Source organism: Colletotrichum aenigma, assembly GCF_013390185.1.
Source record: "Colletotrichum aenigma strain Cg56 chromosome Unknown KSG_Cg56_contig03, whole genome shotgun sequence".
In the NCBI taxonomy this organism is placed as follows: Eukaryota; Fungi; Ascomycota; class Sordariomycetes; order Glomerellales; family Glomerellaceae; genus Colletotrichum; species Colletotrichum aenigma.
In genome coordinates, this window is record NW_023500909.1 from 3,567,122 (window position 1) to 3,585,112 (window position 17,991).

General features: G+C 44.3%; 5 protein-coding genes across 5 annotated transcripts; 3 read left to right on the plus strand and 2 right to left on the minus strand.

Annotated features, from left to right (window-relative positions):
* Window positions 1–416: 416 nt before the first annotated feature.
* CGCA056_v004926 (Adenylate kinase isoenzyme 6-like protein HBR1) lies at window positions 417–1,204 on the plus strand (the record flags this gene model as incomplete). The annotated part of the gene is made up of 3 exons (XM_037320181.1): window positions 417–599; window positions 754–899; window positions 1,012–1,204. 3 exons carry the CDS (start codon window positions 417–419, stop codon window positions 1,202–1,204), a joined length of 522 nt encoding a protein of 173 aa, XP_037181944.1.
* Window positions 1,205–1,740: 536 nt separating this feature from the next.
* Window positions 1,741–2,609, plus strand: CGCA056_v004927 (Inosine triphosphate pyrophosphatase; the record flags this gene model as incomplete). Its single annotated transcript, XM_037320182.1, has 6 exons — window positions 1,741–1,914; window positions 1,970–2,043; window positions 2,141–2,285; window positions 2,339–2,375; window positions 2,425–2,458; window positions 2,513–2,609. 6 exons carry the CDS (start codon window positions 1,741–1,743, stop codon window positions 2,607–2,609), a joined length of 561 nt encoding a protein of 186 aa, XP_037182327.1.
* An 8,615-nt stretch (window positions 2,610–11,224) lies between these two features.
* CGCA056_v004928 (uncharacterized protein) lies at window positions 11,225–13,796 on the minus strand (the record flags this gene model as incomplete). The annotated part of the gene is made up of 2 exons (XM_037320183.1): window positions 11,225–11,476; window positions 11,535–13,796. The coding sequence occupies 2 exons, from the start codon at window positions 13,794–13,796 to the stop codon at window positions 11,225–11,227; spliced, it is 2,514 nt and encodes an 837-aa protein (XP_037182334.1).
* Window positions 13,797–15,343: 1,547 nt separating this feature from the next.
* FUR1 (Uracil phosphoribosyltransferase) lies at window positions 15,344–16,446 on the plus strand (the record flags this gene model as incomplete). The annotated part of the gene is made up of 5 exons (XM_037320184.1): window positions 15,344–15,510; window positions 15,634–15,992; window positions 16,101–16,255; window positions 16,321–16,337; window positions 16,395–16,446. The coding sequence occupies 5 exons, from the start codon at window positions 15,344–15,346 to the stop codon at window positions 16,444–16,446; spliced, it is 750 nt and encodes a 249-aa protein (XP_037182335.1).
* Window positions 16,447–16,614: 168 nt separating this feature from the next.
* Window positions 16,615–17,180, minus strand: CGCA056_v004930 (Transcription elongation factor 1-like protein; the record flags this gene model as incomplete). The annotated part of the gene is made up of 4 exons (XM_037320185.1): window positions 16,615–16,769; window positions 16,840–16,887; window positions 16,943–17,081; window positions 17,136–17,180. 4 exons carry the CDS (start codon window positions 17,178–17,180, stop codon window positions 16,615–16,617), a joined length of 387 nt encoding a protein of 128 aa, XP_037181335.1.
* Between the last annotated feature and the right edge of the window lie 811 nt (window positions 17,181–17,991).

Genomic DNA, 17,991 nt, shown 5'->3' on the forward strand with positions numbered 1-17,991 from the left:
TAGGACCAGGACAAGTATGAGAATGGCATTTCGACTACTTGCCCTATAGACGCAGTCTACACAGTATGTTGCTTCCTACACCTTGTTAGCATTGTTGAGTGAGGATTAGTGTAAGATAAAGGTAGGACGGGGATATGACCCGATCTCCGTCGATCTTTCATGATTAACGATTGTTATCATCACGTGATACTGAAAAATTCCGAAGCCCTATCGTATAGATGCATTTAGAACTGCCCCTCTCTGCCCTTTAATGCAATAGACGAAGTAGCACCCCACCATCTTTTTCTCCTTCGGCCACTCATCCATATGTCGATGTTGGGTCTCACTGACTATCATATGCAAAGTCGGCTTCCTTTCTGTGCTGCTTTATAATTTGCAACCCTTTTTTGTTTGAAGGAACCGATAAGCAAGTCAAAATGAGGGCTTCACCCAACATTATTATCACTGGCACACCGGGTGTTGGCAAGACAACCCATTGTGAAGAGCTCGCAAGGAGGTCAGGCCTGACACATCTCTCCGTGAATCAGGTTGTCAAGGACCGAGAATGTCACGAGGGTTGGGATGATGAATTTCAAAGTTGGATCGTTGACGAGGATAAGGTTAGCATTCTACACCCCTGCTCCCGCCTTTTCTCACTCCCTCGCCCTTTCTCTCCCTGGGTTGCTTTTCACTCTTAGACCCTCCTCCAATTCCCGATTCGAAAACCTAGACTGAAACCTTCCTGATAGACTAAGCTAACGATACATTATATAGCTGCTGGACGCCATCGAGGCTGAGGTTGCGAATGGTGGGTATATCATCGATTGGCACGCCTGTGACCTCTTTCCCAAGAGCTGGATCGACCTTGTGGTGGTCCTTCGCGTGGACTCGACTACACTCTATGATCGTTTGACAGCGAGGTAAGAAACAAGAACCATCAAATATCCGCTGTGCATTTTCTCTGCGAGTATTCCACTTTGGGGTGGGCGACGGCGATAACAACGGGCTTCGGCTTACCGGATTGCGACATAGAAAATACCCCGAGGCAAAGCTGCAGGAGAATCTTGATTCGGAGATCATGGAAGTTCTTTTGCAGGAAGCGAGGGATGCTTTCGACGAGGAGATCGTGGTTGAGCTCACAAGCAACACCTCCGATGAGATGGAGACCAACGTCTCACGGGTTGAGGATTGGTTAGAGCAGTGGAAGAAGGACCATTCTCCATGAAGAAAGTTGTTGTTCTAGAACAAGGCTAAAGTCCAACTCACTGATTTCGGTCGGACTTGATTTGGACAATGTCGATGAGCCGGCAAGCTTTACTTTGAGCTGGAGACTGGTATGCCAGTGAGTCGTCATACGCGCGAAGTTTCGCTCCGGCTTACGAGTCGATATTATGAAAACGCACTCCTGAGGGATGGAAAACGGAGAACCGCAATCTTAAAGCTGCTAGCCCGGGACGCCTTGTGTCTGTTGTGCTAGATTGCCTCCTCCCGAATTGCCATTTAGCTGGCCTGTAGATAGCCGCAATATGCACCAAGACGTGCATCGCCCCGATAAAGCATAGTATGGAAATTCGCCCCAGTCTTCACAGAACCACCTGCAACCCAGAGCATCTTACGCACCTTAGGCTGTGAAACATATCCAGTCGAAGCGAAAATTAAGAGTTGTCACTGCAAGAACAGTTGGCTTCCTCTACTGCTCCCTTCTCCTCCCCACAAGTCTCGTCCAAATCGCGGCTGTATCGTACGCACACGGTTCTCACCATGGCGACGCCACCAGTTGTTAACTTTATCACTGGCAACGCCAATAAGTTGCGCGAGGTCAAGGCCATCCTCGAACCGGCCATCGTCGTGCAAAGTCAAGCGATAGATTTGGACGAAGTCCAAGGCACTGTTGAAGAGGTCACGATCGCAAAGTGCCGTAAGGCTGCAGACACGGTGAGATGCTTGTGAGCGATACGGTTTTACTAAACGCTGAGTTTTACCTCAACAGGTTCAGGGTCCTGTTCTAGTCGAGGACACATGTCTTTGTTTCAAGGCTCTCAACGACCTCCCTGGTCCATACATGTAGGTGTGCGCGACTACTTGTCCACCCTTCGGCTCTCTATCTTCCCTGCCTGTCGTTTTTTTGTTGGCACCGCTGCGAGACACTGATGGTTTCCAGCAAGTGGTTTATGCAGTCTATTGGACATCAAGGGTTGAACAGCCTCCTTGCCGCTTACTCGGATAAGTCTGCCGACGCTGTCTGTACTTTTGCTTATTCTCCTGGCCCTGGCCATCAGCCAGTCCTTTTTCAAGGTCGCACCAGGGTAAGAAGTGGATCAGAACGCCGTTTGCGCTCAAAGGCTCATGCTACATACAGGGCAAGATTGTGCCACCCCGGGGTCCCACGGATTTCGGTGAGTAGTTGTAAAGGCTTCGGTCTCATTTGATTCTGACGAGGTTGAGGCTGGGACGCTATCTTCGAGTACGATGGTCAAACGTAAGTCCCACTCTGGTCCTCGTCTCCAAGAAACCTCTTAGTAAATGAACGCAGCTACGCCGAGATGGATAAGACCGCGAAGAACAGGATCTCTCACCGCGGCCTCGCGCTCAAGAAGCTGCAGGAGTGGTTTGCCCAGAAGGCAGACTAAGTCTCTTAGTAGCGCGTCGAGGGGCAATTGGCGCTTGTCTCTCCACATGACATGAAGTCCGCGGGATCGCTATCTGCTGCTCTGTAGAGGGCTGAGCTGCGACCCGTCGAGTCTGCGACGCAGTGTCAACTTGGGGCGATAGTGTACGCATCACGCTTGTGGTCGCTTACCTGAGAATTTCGAACTCGCGATATCGGCGAAGGTATTTCGAACCGCGACGATAGGGCTTTAGCGATTCATCGGCAGACCTATGCTTGAAAGTCTGGCCTATGAGTCGGGCGAGTGCAGGCGCATCGCGGAACATGGGGTCGAAAACCAGCAGATTCGAAGGGCCATTCTTTTGTCTCTCGAAACCCACGATTGTCAACGAGTGCCCTGCAAACAGTTAGTGTCGACAGGTCTGATAGAGCACTTCTATGTACCGGCATGCTGGAAATATATGGGCGGAAGCTGCGTGCATGTAACTTTGGCGGGTGGGCTTTGCATTCCATGCTTGAAGTACTGCTCAACAGCATACATCAACTTGGCTTCGGATCTCCCTGGCTCCGCATCTTTGAACCCCTGAGCAGTGCACCTACGGTCCTGTCAACGGCGTGCTGAGAAGAGATTTCAAGTCTGCAGACTCACGGTATCTGAAGGCTGACAAAGAGCGCTTGAGCCTGTAATTTGCACTTAGTCGATGTATGCATTCCTCGAAAAGGATAGTCTCACCTCCGGCGTTCCAATATATTTACGAGTGCCCTTGATACCTCCCGTTTCAACGCGGCCTTGGGCGTTAATGCCCATATCCCACGCATTTTCGATGTACTCTTGTATCTCGAATATGGTGGGCAAACGTCCCCTGAACTGATCTCTGCCGTAGGCGTTCGCACCGTTGATGTAAGAAACCATCATCTGTATGTTGCGATAGCCGCAGAAACCACCTCGCCTTATGTCAATATGTGCCGGGACGGAGGGAAGTGGGGTTTGACTACCTTCTTTCTTCAGCTTAGACACGTGTTGCACGGCGGGGTGGCAGAGATACGCATATTCTGTAGACCTGCTCTGCCGAAGAAGCTGTTCGAGAACGTTGATCACCCCTGAAACTTAGTCTGCGGTCCATCACGGCCTGAAAGACGTACGAACCGTCGCTTGTTACCTCCCCGCCTTTGTGAAGTAGCGAAACCAGCCAGTCAGGCATGGTTTGTTCATGCGCGTATTTGCCCAGCTCGGCTTTCTGGTACCTGTCAGCATATGGGAGGAAACCGACACGTCGTCTAAGCGGACATACTCCCAAACGCTTGTCCCCTGTCGCGACTTTTTCTTTGGGCTGGGGCATTGACAAGAGCTGGCCCCATTGCTGCATGGCAGCCCTCTGCGTGTCACCTGCAGATCCGCTACCAGCATAACTGCTGCTGCTCACGGCCCCGACTTCGGTGGTCATTCTGGAGCTCGCGGTACCGTCGGCCGTCTGGTTCTCAGACGGATCGCCGACCCCTTGCCGCTGTTCTTCGACGTGGAGGTCAACGTGGTAGTCCATCTCAGCTATAGAGAGCACTTCGCCGCATCCTTCGATGGGGCACTCAGCATACTGCTCCTGAGCTGCCTGTGATGATGAGGCCTGGTCTTCTTCTGGATGAAAAGATTCCATATGCTGGGAAGCCGATCAGTGTCAAGTTTCAGTGACTCGCATCTGGTTCGTGGACACACCGTCAGCATCTCATATTCACCGCCGCCGGCGATTCCGCAGAAGGGACAGATCATGGTGTTCGTCATGCTGTCGAATTCAGAACTTCGGTGAAGCGAATTTGATGCAACTAGCAATGAGATGAGGGGGTCGAAGGAGAATCGAAGAAACGAGGCCAGGTTTATCGACTTAATGTTTCTCCAAGCAATTGAGCTTGGCTCGATGATTGTCTTAGATTGAATCAGTACTGTGCATTGCCTTTGCAAAAGTAACTGCAAAGGAACTCGCTCACGGTGGAAGAAGACACAAAGAGAGGTGGCTAAGTCTGTGACGTCCAAGAGTACTCGAAGTCGCCTAAGCCCTGGGCGCGCAAGAACACGTGGTTTTGAAAGGAAGGAAAATCGTTGAAATGTGCCGCAAGTTCACCAGTGTGGCGCGCAGCAATATCTTCGGAAACTCGCCGTCGAGACGGGGGCAACAACTCAGTTGACTTCTCTAACACGACGCGAAAGGAAAGGGGTTAGTGGAAGAGGTCTAAAGGTCTCTGATTATTGGATGTCGCCCAGGCATTGGGAGTAAGTTCCTACCTTACGCAGGGTTCGCATGGAGGCTTCCCAGAAACGTAGAACTAGTTAGGGGTCAGCCCCATCGGCGTTAGAGCATGAAGTGGTGTGCCCAGTCTGAGGAGCGGTTATGCAGGCCGGCGCAAGCTGCAACTCTCTGCCGACTAGGCAGTGTATCATGCAGCCACTGCCTTATCTTATCATAGAGCCAAACCTGTCCAGATTCACCAGTTCAAGGTATGTCACACATGCATGTAATTATGCTGACTTTACCAAGAAAGTGCATGGTCTTCGCATCATTTTGCAGTGAGTTCGTAGGAAGTCAAAAAGGAACACCATGCCATATCTAGCCGGCGCGGGAGATTGAACCTTGGTTTTTTTGGAGGGTTGCATATGGCGAAAGCCATGAGACATCTGCATGCCTATGCCCAACTGGTTCGAGTCGCTGGTTCATTTCAACAGCAACAACGCTCACAATTGGGCACGTCCGCTGGAGGAAAACAAGAACGTCGTTGGTATTGTTACAGATAATCTATGAATCGTTACATGAGTGTGCATTTGCCGCCTTCCGCGGCCTCGTTTGGATTTTGTGCCTTCTCGATCTGTGCGATCAGTATTTCAAACGCCTTGGAGACGTTCTCGTTATAACGCGCGCTCGCCTCGGTCCATCCACACTGGATCCTTTCGGATAGCTTCTTTCCCTCTTCGGCGCTGACCTGGCGTTGCTCAGGACGCAGATCGCTCTTGTTGCCGACGATGACAATCGGCACCGACTCAGTGCCCTGGAAGCGACCAGTCGGATCGTTAGCTTTGCTCGCTTTCCCAGAGGATCAAGGACTCCAGACGTACCAGGTGGTTCAATATCTTCTCTCGAATAACCTGCACCATCTCAAATGATGGCAACGAAGAGACGGAGTACACTAGCATATACCCGTGGATGCCAATGAAGTGCTTCGAGTTCAGAATGCTGTATTCATCCTAGTAGAACAGGCTGTCAGCGGCAGTCTACATTTCGACCGCGTTTGCCACGTATCGATCGAGCTGTCGGTAACGCGAGGGGTGTGTTGGCCGGCGACGTACTTGGCCAGCAGTGTCAACTATCTCTGTAGCAAACTCCTGCCCCTTATAACGTATGGTTTTGCTAAAGGTATTCTCGATGGTCGGATAGTAGCTGTCAACAAAATGGCCGTCGACAAACTGAACGGCAAGCGAAGATTTGCCTATGCGTCGGGTGATCCACCATCAGCAAAAAGGACGTCATAGACTGTCGGATGGTTCATCTCGACGCAAACCGCAGTCACAACAAAAGCAGCGAGGCCCCAACCCAGTTCGACTTTAGGAAAGCAGCGACTGTTTGACATACCGACGGACCGACTGCCAACAATGGCCACCTTCCTGTTCTTTGGCGCTGGCATTTATCTGGTACTCAAACGAGCGTATTTCGGCTCGGCTTCTCGTGCGAATTTGGCTTGAATGATGATCAGTGGGTGTCAAAGAATAGGAAGGTGACTGGTTTCAATCACATACGGAAGACGGGCGATGCACCAGTTGAGGTTCAATGGGGCGCTTTGGTGGGGGATAAGGCGGTATCGGGATGGAGTTGCAAATGTGAGAGGTGTGTGAAGGCGATAGATACCTCCCGCAGTCGCGGGGACCATACATGTGCCAAACTCCCCGTACCCGGTGACAGACCCTCCCACTAAGTCACCCCCCCAAGTAACCGATACCCCGGGGCAACCGATAGCCAGTTCCACATACAAACTTCAAAAATACACCGTTTTTAAAATACTATAACTTAGCGAAATGTTAGTATAAAATAATAAAAACTTCTACATAGCTAGGTTACTAGTATTATTGACTAAATTAAATATTATATAATTTATTATTAAGCTATTTACTAATAATAAGCTATATATAAGTAATAGAAGTTTTAGTTAGTATTTTTTTTTACTAAATACTAAGAAATCCTTAATACTACTTAAAACTCTATGTTAAATTAAATAAAATATAAAATCTTATATAATTTTAAACTTAAGTTTTATTTAAGAAGGATTATTATTATAGCTATTACTTAATATTATAATAACTAACTATAGTATTTTACTATATTAAAATCTTATTCTATATTTTATATTTTACTTAGAATTAAAGGAGTTTAAATAGTATTTTTATATTAAAAGAATAATAAAATAGATATTAATAAAGTTTCTATAGTATCAAATACTATATATTTAAGTGTTTATTATAGCTTATATAAATAACTAAAATTAAAAATAAAGATGTTATATATAATTCAATACTTAAAGGTATAGTATATAATTTATTTATATTTATTTATCTAATAGCTCTATAGATATTAAAGGTTAAAGTAAGTGAAAATTATAGTTTTCTCTATTAATATTATAAGCCTTTCTATTTAAGTTAGCTAGGTATATAAATAATTATATACTTATAGAGACTCTTAATATATTAGATATAAAAGTCTAAAGCTTATAAATATAAGAGGATATCTTTCTTAAACTATAAAATATAAAACTTAAAGATTAATTATACTTATATTTCTATTATTATTATTTACTTTATTCATATATAGTTTTAGTTATTATTATTATAATTTCTAGCTAATAAGAAAACTATAATAATTAGTAGTATAACTTAATATCTTTTTCTTTTATATAACTTTTCTTCTTTATAACTTTACTATTGTTTCTAATAATAATTATAAAAAGATAATATAAAAACTATAGAATAATGCTTAAATTAATATTTAATTTTAAAATATAACTTTAAGATTTTACTATAATATTAAGTTTTTAGTATAATCTATAAGAAAAAGTAGTAAAAAAAAGGAACTTATAAAGAATAATACTTAGTAGTTAATATTTATAGCTAACTATTTAAGTTTTCTAATTTTATTACTTTTTAATAATACCTCTCTTTTTAATAGTAAAAATCCTTTTTTAGAGGACTAACTATTAAGAAAAGCTATAATATTAAACCTGAAATATTAAGTAATAATAAAGAAGTTATAAACTTTTTAGTAAAAATAGTATAATTATTAATATATTATTAGCCTTAATAAAAGATTTCATAACTAAACTATAATTTTATATTTTATTAATTAAAATAGTAATAATACTTTTTTAATTAATATAAATAATAAAATAAAATAAAAAAAGTTTATTTAGAATATAAATAGATATCTTATTAATCTAACAATATTATAGCTATAAATAGTATACTTAATATTAATACTAAAAATATATTTTATTTTAACTTCTTAAAAAAACATTTTTTATATATAATGATGAATTTACTTTTAATATAGCTATTAATAAAATATACATATTATATTAATCTATAGTTTTAGAAAAGAAACTACTATTAGTATTAATTAAGTTTAATAACTTAAGAGAGAGATTTAATAGAGAGAAAGAGAAAACCTTTAAACTATAAGTTAGCTTTTTATTAGTTCTTATAATAGAATTCTTAAAATAGTAAGAAATTAATAATAAAATAATTAGAAGTAATAATAAATTATAAAATCTTATAAACTTATTTTTGAGTAACTTTTAAAAGTAAATCTTATTATATATTATATTTAAACTACTTATAATACTATAAGAAGTTAATGAACCTAATACTAACGCTAATTTAGCTATTATTATTATTATTAAATTAATAGCTATTAATAAAATATTTATTTCCTCTATAGATATTAGCTTTATTATTATAAGATTTCTTATTAAAAGCTTCTAGCTAGCTATTTAAAATAGTTAATATTATTATTTAAAAATAATAAATTATTACTAATTTTAATATTAAAAAAGCTTTATTTTATTATTATGTAGTAAATACACTTTTTTACTATAATGTTTTATTGAGTTTTAGTATTCTTAAAAATAACTTTAAAATTAATAAAAAGAGGTAGAAATAACCTTTTTAAACTAAACTTTCTTTAAAAATACTAAAAAACTTATTTTTAACTACTTATTTTAAAAATATTTATTTAATATAAGCTTATTACTTTTTTTATTACTATTGATTTACACCTATATAATAGCTTTTATAATTACTTTATAAGAATAATTAGAATCTTAAGTTAATAATCATAACGTTTTTTTTCTACTTCTTTATTAATAGATATATTATTATTATATCTAACTTTTCTCTTAAAGCTTAATATTTTTAGCTTAACTAAAAGATTATTATTACTAACTCTAATAGTAATAATCTTACTAGAAACGCTAATATTAGTAAAAACGTTAAAATAGCTAATAATATTACTAATAATAAAACTACTAAATATAACCTCTATATAATATCCTAAGAGAATATTAAACGCTTTTATAACTTATATTAAACTACTATATATATTAATATTAATACTTACAATAATAACTATAAGGATTATACTACTAGCTTTAAGCTTAATAAATAAATTATTTAGACTATAACCTTTATATATAATATAGTTATTAAGAATATCCTTAAAATTACTATTAATTTTATTAAAGCTATTAAAACTAACTTCTCTAAAAAGTTATAAAAGTAATGCTATAAAAAGTATAAAGCTATTATAAAAGCTACTAAAAAAGCTACTACTAAGTAAGCTATTACTAAAGCTATTATTACTATTAGTAATAATAGTAGTAATAAGAATAAGAATATTATTATTATTATAGAAAGCCTTAAAACCCTAACTAAGCTTAAAAAACCCTCTTTTAAATAGAAAGTAGCTATTACTATTTATAATAATAATGATAAAAATAGTAAAGCTAGCTATACTTCTTAAAAAAAAAAGCTTATTACTACTAAAAAGTATTTCTACTAAGAGTTAATTAATAAAATAAAAGCTTATACTATATTTATAGTTACTTATTACCTTAATATAGTTCTCTTCTAAAAATCTATTTTATTATTAAAACTATTAATAATACTATTATTATAGCTAAAAATATCCATATAGGTATTATTAATAAGTTTTCTTTTTATATTATTAAACTTAAGATTAATATGATAACTAAATAAACTAAAACTAATAGGATTTACGCTATAACAAATAAAATCAAATAAACTAAAATTACTACTTTTTATACTAAAATTACTATTTTTTATACCTCTATAATAAAAATATAAAAAACTATAATAAAACACTTTATTATTATAGATGCTAATATACCCCCTACTAAATATAATTATATTTCATTTATATTTAACTAATTAATAAATTAATAAAAAAGATAATAAGATGATTATAAAAATATATAGTAAAAATAGAATAGAGAATAAAGAGGAAATTATATCTATATATAGTTTAGAAAAATAATTAAAATAACTATTTTTTAAAAAGAGGTATATATTATAAGTTTTTCTATTTAAGTTAATTAGATATAAAAATAATTATATATTTATAGAGACTCTTAACATATTAGATATAAAAATCTAAACCTTATAAATATAAGAAAGTATCCTTCTTAAACTATAGAATATAAAACCTAAAGATTAATTATATCTATATTCCTATCGTTATTATTTATTTTATTTATATATAGTCTTAGCCGCTACTGCTATAGCCTCTAGCTAGCAGGAAGACTGTGACAATCAGTTCGGGGTGGGTATCAGTTACTTAGGGGGGCGGCTTAACAAATGACTATGTCCCCCTAAATTAGAGGTGTCGGCGGGGACCTTAGTGGAATGAGCAGCACGCCCAAGCAGCTGCATTGGGCCGCCCGCCACTGTCATACACCCCGGGACTGCGTATTGTGGGGTCGGTGAGTGTAAGGTAGGTACCTTACCTTACCTACCTACCTAAGGTAAGGCTTCCCTGCGGGCCCAAGATGAAAGAAGCCAGCTGCCTTAGGTAAGACAGCCTCACCAGTCGGTTAGAGAGGAGTTCCCGCTCGCATTTGGCCTATTCTCGGGGCTTTCACTTCCCATTGCTTTTTTGTACGCATTATAGTATTATTTCCAATGCATCCAAAGTCGAAAAATTTCTGGTCGACTTCCATACTCATACACGATAACAGCAGATGTTACATAACCTGTGCCTAGCTAGCTAGGTAGCAACCAGATTTCAACCGGAAATCCCTCCTACTATCAGTTCGCGTGAGAAGCCCGACCTCTCCGCATTCTTAACCTCCTCTACGGGACAGCAAGGCCTCCCAGATGAGCAATAGCTCAGATAGAAACATTTGGCCCAAAATAACAAATAGGCCACCCACGCGAACAGGGCCAGTGTCATTAGCTGTCACCTATCTTCGGGGACGTGGTACGCAGGTGTCAGTGGACATTCATATAATGTAAGTCATCTCATCGTCTTGTAAAATGCCGGGTACTTTATGCCCCCTCATGTCGTCGTAACGAGTGCCACGCGGTCGAGTTTGTCATGCGGGTACCCTGCCCTTCTGCCTCAGCTCGTTGACTAGGTTTTGTAGGCTCGTCGTCAGCTCGTCTGTGTCAACCTTTGCGTGCAAGGCCATAAACTCTTGGATCGAATCAAGTAGATACTTGATGCCCCTCCGTTGGCTTTTCTCTTCCAACCGTCGCCGAACCTGAGATCCCAGACAAAGGTAGCCCAGAAGAATGGCCAAATAGCCATGGGCTACGGCCACTGATGTCTTTTCCACAGAGTCGGCCTATTATTTTATTGTCAGTCTCATTGAACCCTTAGTCTTCATTGGGCAGTTAACTCACCATGACAGCTGATTCTCGGTTATCTAGATAAACCTCCATTAGCTTTTCCAGGGGTGATCCATCATCACCTTGCCAAGCATCAACGGACTGGCGGGTCGAGGGGCAATGCTCAGAGGTATTAATCATGACCCCAAGCATTAGCATGAGAATCTCGTAAATATCTTTAGAAAAGGCCCCGTTGCGGATGGACTGCTCTAGCAACTCAAACGCTGCGAGACTGGTGGCAGCCAGCTCTCGAAAGAGTTCACCCCTGCTAAATGCGCCAGCTGCGGTCGGGTTGTTATTCGTTGTGTTCAGAGCTAGTTTCAGCGTTGTGGACTCGAATTCACCGAACTCTGCCATTGGCCGAGACATGGCTGCCGTGAGGATGTCTGCGAGGATGGGCAAGTAGCGTTTGGTCCATTGGGGGCCAGCCTCGGACTGCATGGCCATAATCGAGCACCCCTCCAAAAGGGACAGCGCGATCCCACCTTCGGTAGTTCCCATTCCCTGAGCACGACTGTGTTCCCAGCCTTTCTTGACAAACCCAAACAAACGATCCGTCAAGCTTGCGAGGATGGCCCTCGTAGCCAGACCATCATTGTCTTTGCATAACAAGGACAGGACTTTGAGAGCCAATATTCTTGGCGACAAGTTCCTCGGGGGCGAGCCTTTCCAAACCTCCAACCTTTCCAAAGTCAATCGCAGCATGGCCAAAGAACCTTGCCCGTTCTTGGAGAGATTTGACTTCCGCTGACTAGCAAGGCTAATGATGTCCTCGTCCTCGTCAAACATCGTAGACGCCAGTTGCGCGATGCCTTCAGACTGGAGCTGTGGAACTAGGTGAGGAACCGAATATGACGTGAAGAGCACCAGAAGGACGGACAAGAGGATAAATCCACTGATAACATCCTCCTCAGTACCAATTGCCCGGAATAAGGCATCCTTGGCACCTTGGTCTCGGAATTGGCGTACGAATGTCTTGTCCCGGAGTTTGGTGGCCAGCTCTAGTAGCGCCGTACGTCTTGAGCGAGAAGACTGCGACTTTGGCGGCTGAGGAGTTCCTACTCTATCCAGGAGATCAGCCATACTGTCTGCGAACCGATGATTGGCACCGGCCTGCCTGAGAGCATGGATGTCAATAATGCCGCCGCCTTTGGATGACGGAACCTCCTCCATTTCCTCATCCTCAAAGGAGAATGAAGCCAGCTTAGACATTGGAGGAGGCGACACGTCAAGCTGACTATCAACACCCAGACTCATTTGGCTTCCAAGACTGTCTCCGCCGGACTCATCTGCCTTGAGTGTCCTCTGCTCTCCGTACGTCGACCGGAATTTTCTTTGACTCGAAAGCGGTTTTGGTCGCGTCGACGGCCTTGGTGTCATCGCTGCGTCTGTGGGCCTCATCGGCGTAGAAAGCGAACTTTGGCTCTTGGCCATCTCTACAATGCCCCCCTCCGTCATATCAGACGCGTCAGACTCGTAGTCAGAACTATCTTCATCATTCTGTGCTGCCAGTTGGTCGATCAACCGTACGCGCCTTGCCACGTTTAGGCGTTTCTGCTTTGGGATAGAAGACTCGACTGCCATCGAAGCCGCCCGTATGAATCTGGGTTCTATCAGAGGGGAGCGCGCTGGTGTTTTGTGCCGTATCTGCGAACTAACTTCGCTCTTCTGCCGGATGTTGCTTTCGACTGCGGCCTGAGCATCGAAAAGAGACGCCTCACCCTGCTGGTGACGTACAGACTTTTCTGGCTCAAGGTTCGGCGTAGGTCCCGGTATGGGTATGGATCTCGCCTTAGGCGCAGGCTTAGACGATGACGGCTTCGATTCATGCTTCGCGAGGCGGAGGGATGTTGCGCTGCTCGGGTCGAAAGGCGACTTGATACGGCGTGGATGAGAGGGCAGTGTTGATTGCGCAGCATGCGGAACGGGGTGACTACCGGGCCTGCGGTCGGCCTTGGTAGTACCGGCTGTTGGTACTTTCCTCTTCTTGAAGTTTGCGGGAGCATCCGGAGTTATGTTGGTTAACTGGTCCAGCTGCGCTGCGGCGCGTCGAGAGAGGGATGGTGGCAGGTGCGTAGGCTCGTCATCGGACATATCATAGGGGTCTCGGTTCGGGTCTGTGGGAATACGCTGCGTGGGGGTGTCTTTTCCATCACTGCTGGCACGTTGCGAGCTATTCGACAGTTCAAGAAACGCGTGTATAGGTCGTTTGCGCGAGGTCTTGCCGTAAGTCGTGGTCTTCTTCCGAGGAACGCTGGGCCCATCTTGAGTAGCCATATTGTGTGGAAATCTATACCAACAAAGAGTATGCGACGCTGCGACGCGTTATGGAAGGGCTAGCAATCCCGTTGCACCTTTTGGTGAGCAACACGCTCCATGCAGGAGAGAGAGGGCGGCAGAGGAGTAGGAATGGAGGGGAAGGTTGACTGCCGATTGATGCGACGGCGACTCAAGTTCGAACGGGCGTGGGTATCGTGCTTTCGCGGTCGGCTGCTGTCAAAATAATGCGCCGTCAAACGCAAGCTAGTGTGAATCGTAGCTGGCGAAGAGCTCTGAGCCGAAGGAAAAGCAAAGCCGGCGTCAAGTGCTCCGAAATGCACAACAGATGCTACAGGGCACGTTGTGGTAGAACGTTCGAGGCGTGAAGAGGCGCGAATATGTCTAGTCGGGGCCTTGGGAAAGGAACACTCAAGAGCGCGCCTGCGGCTAAAGGTAATGGCGATAGCGGTGCGATGGAAGTGATTGATCGCGACAGTTGGTTATTGGTGGCGAGGTTCTGCAGATATTTTCGCACCTTGCAAGAGACACAGTTGTTTTCGAAAGCAAGGTTACCTTTTGCTGTTTTGTTCCTTGATCACAGATCGCGCGCATGGGGGACGGCAGATGCTTTTCTCTCCTGGTCTGACCTTCTACGCCTTGCGCAGGCGCATGGCACCTTACCGATGAGGGTACGTACCGCCTTCTCCTCTGCCATTTGCGTCCACTGCATCAATGCCCCGGTTGTGCGATATCCATTAAGTAAATTACTGAAGCTGCGACCACTTAATAAGAAGTATGTACATCATGCTCCATTCTCGAGTTCCCTACATGATGAGTGTCTCGTTTACACAGGTGAAAATAAGAAGCAAAAGAGATAGAGGAAGACAGAAAGAAGAGGATAATATCTAAAGAGACAGGAAGGGCATGTACCTTTGTACAGATAGGCATATAAAGAAAAACAGCCCGATAACGCGGTGCTTGGGAAACGAAAATGGTACTTAACTGCTTGATCCATCCAACAATCCCACACGTCCCTTATCTCTTCACAGTGCCTCGTTTATCACCTTACCTAAAAACCCAAGGCGAGAACTGGCAGTGATTGATCCCTTGACTGCCCCTCCCCGGCCCTGCATTAAGGTATCCGCAATTCGCGTTGCGTTAGTGTCCCTGTAAGTCTGCTTCCGCCTCTTTACCCTAAAGCTGAGCGCCTCTCAGCAGGATTCTGGCGGCGGCGGACGGCGAGCTCCATTGTGTCTCGTGACACTTCTCATTCCAACCCTTTCGGCTTCCGTGCCAATATTACGTCGGGGCTCTGCAGTTCGCATTCCAGTCTAGCAGACGATTGCAGCTCCTTACTTAGAGACTGGCTTTAGCTCACGTCTCTAAATCGAACCGTCCAAGCTTTGGACGAACTCCCAACCAAACCCATCAACCCCTCATTCACCCATTTTTGCCTGGTCACCTGGCTCAGCAATCATCGCTTTCCTGCCTGCCCCTTTTTTTTCCTTTTAACAAAAAAAAAGGATAACAAGGTCAAACCAAGCCAGCGACAGCTGCTTTTCGAAATGGCCAGCCAAGATTCGAAGGTCACCGACGTCAGTGGCCCGACCCAGTGCGTCGGACCGTTGTATCGCTCCGAGAGCCAAAAGCCTTCGGCGACCGTCTCAACTGAGATGAACTTGGACAATGTCATCATCCTCCCCCAGACACCTCAGCTAATTGCACTTCTAACGTGAGTCGAATGTCTTACCCGGTAATCTAGCTGAACGCCGCTGTGATTAGGCGAAGCGCATAGTGCCCCCCACCAGACAGGTTTGCCCAAGTTTCACGAACCACCTATTAACACTTCTTGTAGTATCATTCGGGATAAGAACACCGAGCGTGGTGACTTCATTTTCTACTCCAATCGCATAATTCGACTGCTGGTTGAGGAGGGCTTAAATCACTTGCCCACAGTTGAACATGATGTGACGACGCCTGTCGGCCGGACCTACTCGGGTCTCATGTTTCAGGGCAAGATCTGTGGCGTGTCCATCATGCGTGCTGGCGAGGCCATGGAGCAAGGCTTGCGGGACTGTTGTAGGTCCGTAAGAATTGGCAAGATCCTGATTCAACGAGATGAGGAGACGGCTCAGCCGAAACTGTTCTACGACAAGCTTCCGGAAGACATTGCCCAGCGCTGGGTTTTGTTGCTGGACCCCATGTTTGCCACAGGTATGTATGAAGGAGACTTCGATGTTCAATACTTGAGCAATTCCGCACTTTTACTCAATCGTATCATCATGAGCGCGTGGAATCGCTAATAACGTCCACGCTAAACAGGTGGATCGGCCATCATGGCTGTTCAGGTTCTCAAAGCTAGAGGTGTCCCAGAAGACCGGATCCTTTTCCTTAATCTGATCGCGAGTCCTGAAGGCATTAAGAACTTCACATCAAAATTCCCAAAGCTCAGAGTGGTCACTGCATTCGTGGACCAGGTAAGATGCCCATTGCCCTACATTCTATGTCCTTAGGTACTGGCATCTAACATTATTCTTTACAGGGTTTGGATGAAAAAAAGTCGGTACCTGTGTATCTCACGATGCCATCGTTGCGATTGCTAACTCGCTATCACAGCTACATCATTCCCGGCCTTGGCGACTTCGGCGACCGCTTTTACACCGTCTAAAGGTGCGCGGTTCGGACAAACAGGGTTATCGTGCGTCTTCGGAGCTTCGATGCTCTGGGCCGCTCTAACCAATAGCCCTCCAGACCGTAGTCAGTATGGGTGTGCCTGGGCTGAAGGTGTGGATGGTATGCGACACTCAACGCGTGTCTCACGGTATCTTTGCCTCCTCTAGTAATCATCGTCATCTGCATCAATGCCCTCGCCTCCGTATCTTCTGTCATCATCGTCGTCGTCGTTCACCGGTCGGCTCGGAGGTGCGCGCCGGGCACCAGAAGTCTTGTTCAGGCCACTTCCACCGGCTGGTGCTTCTTTGGCAACCGCATCTATTCGTGTGTCAATAACGACCATCGTACTTGTGAATCTGCTCTCCAACAAAGGGGGGGGGGGGCCCACCTGCGGCGTCTACCCATTCACCGTATACATCGACGGCAGCCGAGAGGTCTGAATATGATTTAGCACAAGCGAGCGAGAGACATGTTTGAACAAGAGAGCTTACAGTTGATGCTGCATTGAAACATCTGACCGCACACTCTGCAGTCCAGCGAACCGACACCCGCCTTCTTATCCAGCTTAACAGCTACGGAGTCCTCGTGGTTGCAGAAAAGACATGTGAATTTGGTTGGGAGGGGATCCTTCTGTGTTTGGGGGTCAGCATTTGGCAATTCGCATTCGAGGCCATGTGGACGAACCTTCTTGGGGCCCTGAGGCTTCGACGAACTCTTGCGCTTTCCCATGGTGCCGAAAGTCTTGTATGGCCAATAAGAGCGCGCCCAGCGCGTTGGATGACAGTCGTTAGATGTGCTATAAGCCTGACGGAGGAGGCGGTGAAAAATGAGAGCTGCGCGGTTGCCAGACGGAACAGCGATCACCAGCAAAGCAGGGTCTTGGGGAAGTGTGGCATGCGAGGACGGAGGTGCAGCGTGTGAACGCGATCAATGCTAGGATTTCGAAGGATGCGCGGCGCAAGGCGGGCAGACGTAGTGGACCCGTTTTAGCAATTGCGGTCAGCTTGAAAGCTCTTATCACACGGCAGAAAGAATCAACCCCGTGGCTTATCGGGGAAGCGGGGTATCAACGGCAGGGGACGATGAACTGAAAGCGGCTTACCTAATAAGTAGCCGGTGTACCCGTTTTACGTAACGTAGGAACCTTACCTCGAGGAAAGCCAGAGGCAGCTGCATGGGCGCTGGCTGGTGCTGGTGCTGCCAGGCTTATTGAGGCAAGCGACATTTCATCACGATGCCTACCTGGGTATCTACCTAAGGTAGTCTACGTCTCTACCTAGATCGAACCAGTTACCCAACGGCACAAAGCCTTGAGCGAGCCTACAGTCTGAGTAGGCTGCTCAGCATCCTTAGAGGAAGCGTAAAGAAGATGCCCTTGGCATTTCCCTCGTACTACAACGCACGTAGTGTAGGTGTTGAGTTCACATCTTTAGGGGGGGGGGGGGGGGGGGGGGGGGCGTCGCCTAATGGCCCTCATTGAGCCCCGCGGCGCCCAGCCGAAAACAAGGTCCAGTTAGCCTCAGAGATCAAAGTCCGGCAG